General features: G+C 39.5%; 1 protein-coding gene across 2 annotated transcripts in view; it reads left to right on the top strand.

The window, feature by feature from the left end:
• Window positions 1-4509, top strand: part of AOAH (acyloxyacyl hydrolase) — a 131310-nt gene extending 126801 nt beyond the window's left edge. For both annotated transcript variants that reach the window (XM_075586629.1, XM_075586630.1), the window contains exon 21: window positions 3487-4509. In XM_075586629.1, coding sequence (XP_075442744.1) covers window positions 3487-3615 — 129 coding nt within the window. In that variant the 3' untranslated portion in view covers window positions 3616-4509. The remainder of the gene's footprint in view (window positions 1-3486) is intronic.
• The last annotated feature ends 2151 nt before the right edge of the window (window positions 4510-6660 follow it).

The raw sequence follows: 6660 nt of genomic DNA, 5'->3' as shown, positions 1-6660 counted from the left end.
ACAAGGTATTGCTCGCCCTATTCTTAAGAATAACACCCTAGACTCTACCTCCCCTTCTAACTATAGGCCTGTTTTCCTCTTTCGTTTTACTTGTAAAATGCTGGAATGAATTGTTTCTTTATGTATACTTCTCTTTCTCAACTCCCATAACCTACTTGACCCTCTCCTATCAGGCTTCCCCACACTATACTCAACAGAAATCACACTCACCAAGGTAGCCAATGACTTCCATATGGCCAAATCTCAATCTCTGTAGGTGTACCTCAAGACTCTGTTTTAGGCCCCTCACTTCTCTCCATATACACTCTTGCTTGATGACCTCATTGACTCCTTTGGATTTTCTTATCTCTATGCTGACGATACACAACTAGATTTGACTATACCTGACCTGTAGTCCAGTCAAAATTACAGAATTCCTATTTGCAATCTTGGCATGGATAGCCCGTCGTCACCTCAAGATTAACATGGCTAAAACACAGTTTAACATATTCCCACCCAAACAAGGTCCCATTAGTGCCATGGCATGCATGCTGCCTGTGTGTTACATTCAACTCCTCCCTTTCCTTTTCCCCCACATATAAACGTTGTTATGAAATCTTGCAGTTTCTTCCTTCGCAACATTGCTAAGATATAGTACACCCCTTCGTTTGGTCCACTACCACTAAAACACTTGCCCTGTCCGCTTCCATATTGATTACTGCACCATTGTTTTTACCTGGCCTCCCTGCCTCACACCTCTCTCCTTTAACAATCCATTTAAAACACTGCTGTCGGAATCACCTCTTGCTCTTCTTGGCATTGCTTCTGAAGTACCTCTCACTGTAGTTTATACATAAATGAATAGGAAGCCAACAAAGTCCTCCTTTCTTTTAAGGCTCTACACTCCTCTCCACCTCCATATATTTTGGTATCTTGTTACACCCCTACTCTTCTCTTCCACTCAACCCAAGTTTGTCTCATCTGCGACAGTTTTACATTTACAATCTCCCCCTGCCTAAAGAACCCTCTTCCACTTAATATTCGTCAATCACCGTCACTTTCCACACGTATCTCTTAAAAGAAAGCATCTTGTTAAATTGCCTACGCCTCGACTACGACCTCCAGGTGCCCTTGACCTCCCCCGACTGCACTTTTGAACAATGCACTTTTACTCCTACTGTTTTTGTAAACCTCCCAACCCAAGAATGTAAGCTCTTTGGGGCAGGGTCTCCCGTTACCGTTGTATTTATCTCCATTGTTTGTCATTTATTTACTTTGTATTATAAGTCAGTAAAGCGCCGCTTAGATTGTCGGCGCTGCATCTATAAAATTAGACAGGCAAACGAGAGAAGGAGAAAGTGGGGGAAATGAGAGAGAAAGGAGGGGTATCCTGAAACTAGGGTCACATTTTGAGGTATGAATAGCTTCAGTTAGCTTTAACTCATGTCTTCCCTCTTCCAAAGCATCACAAGTCCTTAATGTCTTTCTTAACTTTATTGTAGAAGTAGAAACAACAGGAACTTGTAGGTGTAGTGCGAGTAGAGAGTGCTTCTCTATGTGGGACGCTTCTATGAGGTGGACTACGGTAAGACAGAAAGGCCTTACCAGGGGTGGATGCAGACAGGTCTGTACTCACTGTGATCTTAGGTGGAAAAGGAAGTGAGGGGCAAGGGTCACACTAAAAGTGAAGTGAGACTACACTATCTGTCAGCAAGGACAGGGGGGAATGGGAAAGCCCATTAACTTGGAGGACTGGAGATGTTGCCAGGGCAACCAGGGGTGTGACAGACTGGAAAGAAAAAGGGCTACATAATGTACCCATTCCATCTGCACTGGGAGTAAAACTGCAAGGAAAGTAACATCCAAGTACAGCTAGCAGGCAGAACTGCCAAGGAAAGGGGGGGGGGGGTGAAACAGAGACGGCAGACATGGGTATTTCTGTTCCATGACAAGGGGCAATTAGAGAAAAGAGGACAAATGTGTGGTAGCGATCAGACAAAATTGTAGAGAGTGGGGCAAGTGAAAGAGAAAATGGAATAAGGGAAGGAGAGTGGATAGAGAACAAGGCGAATGCGATGCTCAGAGGGCCAAGGAGCAAAAGAGAAACAGGCAAGTGAGTGTGAGAGAAAGAAAAAGAGAGACACGGAGGGCATGTGAGAGGATATATATAAGAGAATATCCACTTGCAGGTCCCTATGTCCTATAGCCAAATTAGTTTTAATTACATAAAGTCTAAAACTCTAATATAGAGGAGATAGGACGGAATGATAAAAAAAATATATATATATATATATATATGTAATATATATATATATTTCCATTTGCTATATATATATATAATTAATTTTTTTAATACATTTTAAATGTGCTTTAAAAAAGCCATACAAATTGGGTGGAGGGGGGCACACACACACACACACACACACACACACACACACACACACACACACACACACACACACACACACACACACACACACACACACACACACACACACACACACACACACACACACACACACACACACACACACACGTACTTTTTACTGTAATGCTGTTTGGAAAACTATATTTTTGGTTATTCCATCAGGCGCAAAACATACACATTTTTCCAGTTCCCACTCTGTTGCATCCAACATAAAGTTAACCATGTGCAAAACATGGATTTTTCAGTCCAGCTATTTTAAGTGACTGTCAGTTGGGATACGTGGGGTTCTTGGTATGAATGTCTTCTTCCTGAGCACAGCCTGTTAAAATATTGACTTTGATGGCATCAGGGAAAATATTTTTCACTATTAGTCGAGTTCTATTACATAACTTTATTTCATATAGTGTTTTTCTCCCAATGGGACTCAAAGCGCTTCACAATTACAGTATAGTGCGCGGCGCACAGCACATTGGAATTGTACAGACACCACCCTGCCCAGATGAGTTTACAATCTATGTTTCTGGTGCTTGAGGCACAGGGAGATAAAGTGACTTTCCCAAGGTCACTAAGAGCTGTCACTAAGAATTGAACCAGGTTCCCCTTTTTCAAACGCAGCGCCAGTGTTTACTACATTGACTACAAAGTCCGTGTCTTTACTCACTGAGCCACTCCCTTCTTGCAGCATTTAAATTTTGCAGAAGCATAATAGTTGAGCCAATTTTAAGCATCAAGTTATGAGGCTGCATCCCCGATGGTTTGATCGAGTGACCAAGATTAAGTGGTAGCTTGAGGGTTGTGTGAGAGGATCATTTGTGATATAAGATGTCATCAATTATGTGATTGTTGATGTAATTTGTAATGTCATTTGTGAATTGTATCCAAACAGACAAAAACCTGCTCCTTGTTCTCAGGAACCATCATGCAAAATGTGGTTACGATATCTTAAGAGGTGTCCAAATGCATAGCGACCAGACAAACCGTTAAACAACTTTCCCAAAATAGTAGATTAAGAACACCCTTTTGGTAACATACCCTAACACATTGCACTAACGCCCTATTTTCTATTTAATTGTTTACAGATTGCCTCTGCAGTTGGTGCGAATATAATCTGGCACGAAGCAACACAACAGTGGCCTGATATTTTTGGGAAGGAGAATCCATTCAATGAAGCAATTATAGCACGGTTTGGAGACCAAGGAGGACATTGAGTAACAATAAATATACATAATGGTATATGTGCTTATGTACATTGGAGAATCGGACCAGCTTCTACACCAAATGCTAAAGATGATCACTCAGTTCTTGTCCAACACTGATCACTTATACATTTTCAGATATGTAAAAAAAAATGAGCTTAGCCAGTTTTCTCTTTTCTCAGGTTCAACTGCGACATTTGGAAATTAGATGCAGTTACCATTTACAAAATACCTCATCATTTACCAGCTCCGACTTATATTTGTTTGGACTCAAGCAGTTTCCCAAATCTCTTTGCATTAGAGATTCACTGTATTGCCATTACTAAAACAGATGTCTAGCTATACCATCCTAATAATTGTACCAGCCACATATATACATATTCGTGTTTCATACATTTATTTTTTCATAGAAAACCTATGACAACAAGGGGATCTTTGTTGATGCTTTGCGTTAAGGGGGTAAATGGCCCTTTTGCCCTAAATGTCACGTGGCGATGCATTAATCATGGAGGGAAGCATATGCCCTCATTTAATGCATGTTTTCTCGAGCCGTCATGATCAGAATTAGGAAGTATGGATATGAGAAGTTTGGGAAGAATTGAGACAAGATAGGATGTATGAAATTCTGCTTCTGGAATTGAGATTGTCTCAACTTTTGTTTCTGCATCAAAATTTGAAAAACACAAAATAGGAGACTTGTCAAAAACTCACAAAGTATAAAAGTATAACACTTGAGGGAACCTCAGTGCAATGTGATCCGCAACTGCATAAAACTTCCTGGCGGGCCCGGAGGGTATTCCATAGTCCACAAATGTACGATTGCTAATATGTTCTTACGATATACCAGCATGTGGAAAAATATTCTAAAAGCAATAAAAAAATTCTTCTTATTTTTCTTTTCCCCTCTTACAGTCTTATTAGTTGATATTTTTTTTTGTACTAGTTATTTTATACGCTGTCTAGACAGCGATGTCGTTAAGGTGTACCCCACTAAATGTGATATGTATGCAAATGTAGATAATCTAAAAGTAACACGTCACCCTTTTTTTGTTCTGTATCCTATCCCCCACTTTTCTTAAAAAAAAATTAAATAAAGAACAAGTTTAAAAAAAAAAAAAAAAAAAAGGGACGGAGTTGGGTATTAACTGCGCTTACAGATCTGTTTCTTGCACTCCGCAGCCTCCCCTCACCACCCCAAAAAATACAGAAAACCTACAATATGTTTAAAATGTCCGCAACGGGGTGTCATTGAAAGCAGATTGCTATTTGTGTCACATTTTTATTTTAAAGGACAAAAAGCTTGCAGTTGTGTTCACATGGCGACCTCTGCTGTTTATTCTAATGTACTTTATACCACCTGATGGCACAGACCTTTTTGTCCACACAGGATTCAAAGTAGCTGTACTATCCTGATCCTGAGATAAGGCTCTTTAACCCTTTGGGTGCCCACGACATCATGGGTCTGGCACCCGATGGGGGGCTACGTAATGCCCAAGGAAACCTTTTTATTTCAGATTAGGATGCGATCTACAGTGAAGGGGAATAGACCAGTTTCTGTGTTAAGGGCTGCCGCTGTCACACAACCGCTTTCAAGAGCGGTCACATGACCTCACTTTGCCAGAGGGGCCGGGGCACCCTCCAGCCCTCAAAGGGTTACATTTCAATGATGGCACAAAGTGGGAGGGGCTTAGCAGCCATGTTTAATTCTTTTTTTTTTTGGCGTATATTTCAGGAATAAGATTCCGTTTATTAGCAGGGGGAAAAAAACTAGAGAGAGTTGAATGCAGACACCCTACTGTACATTATGATGAAAATATCTTAGACAAAAGAAATGTGCTGGCGAAACTGCACCTTTAATACCTATCCCATAAATGTCACAACATTTGAACAACTGTGGAAACCTTAAAAATGTATTGTATTTTTGCAGAACCTCAGCCAACTTATCCTATATACAGTATGTAAGAATGCTATTGCTGCTGTGGTACATTTTATTTGGTTTCAGAAACTAGGCCCACAATAGGATTTAAACAAGATGGATCAGACCGCTCACCATTAGTCTAGTCCTAATAATAAAAAAAAAAACTGAATATATAGGTAGAGTTAGAACACAGGAGCATAGGAGAGTATAAGATACACAGAACTGATCCAAGTAGGTTCAAGAGATCCCCCAAATTGCTGCACTCAATGTGTTATTACAAATGTATAGGATTACAGTGGTCCAATAGATAGTTTGTCTGAAAGGGCTGTCAGAGACTTAGGATCAGTAATTCAAATAACATTTTATTACATCCAAAAAAAGAATAAGTGACACAGTGATTGTAACTATATACAGTGATAACTATAATAAAATCTCAGTAGTGGAGTAGATAGGAAACTGGGGTAATTTAATATGTTAGCCCTTCAATAGACGCTTGTATTTGCGTATACATATACTATATGCCCAGGTTATATCTACTCTCCAGGGATTTTATTATATGTATCACTGTATATAGTTACAACCACTGTGTCACTTATTCTTTTTTGGATGTAATTAATTAGTATTATTTTATTTGAATTACTGATCCTAAGTCTATCTGACAGCCCTTGCAGACAAAGTATCTGTTGGACCACTGCAGTCCTATACATTTGTAATAACACATTGTTGCACTCAATTTGGGGGATCTCTTTTGTTCCTACGTGGATCAGTTGTGTGTACCATAATAGGATTTAGTCTTACTTTCTGCAAGCTATTATTTTGTGGTCAAACTCAGCTCATGTTTGAGAGTGGAGTGCCGCTTACTCAATGACCAGAAAGGGAAATGGTGGTTATGCTGTTAACTGAGGCTGCTGACAAAGGCAAAACAGATATATTCTGGAGTAACATTACAAGAAATTGCGTCTCTAACTTGGCAAAGCTTTTATAAAAAAAATTGCCCTACTGTAATTTAAACTAAAACATTTGTACATTTTGAAGATAAAAAAAACCTTTATAAATCGGTGCTCACAACTGCTAATAATACCAATAAGATGAATGTGACTATATAAATAGCAATAAGGGTCCAACTAATAAACGTGAGT

Source organism: Ascaphus truei, chromosome 2, assembly GCF_040206685.1.
Source record: "Ascaphus truei isolate aAscTru1 chromosome 2, aAscTru1.hap1, whole genome shotgun sequence".
NCBI classification, from domain to species: domain Eukaryota; kingdom Metazoa; phylum Chordata; class Amphibia; order Anura; family Ascaphidae; genus Ascaphus; species Ascaphus truei.
The sequence above is the reverse complement of the archived record's forward strand: the minus strand, read 5'-3'. Positions and strand labels throughout refer to the sequence as shown.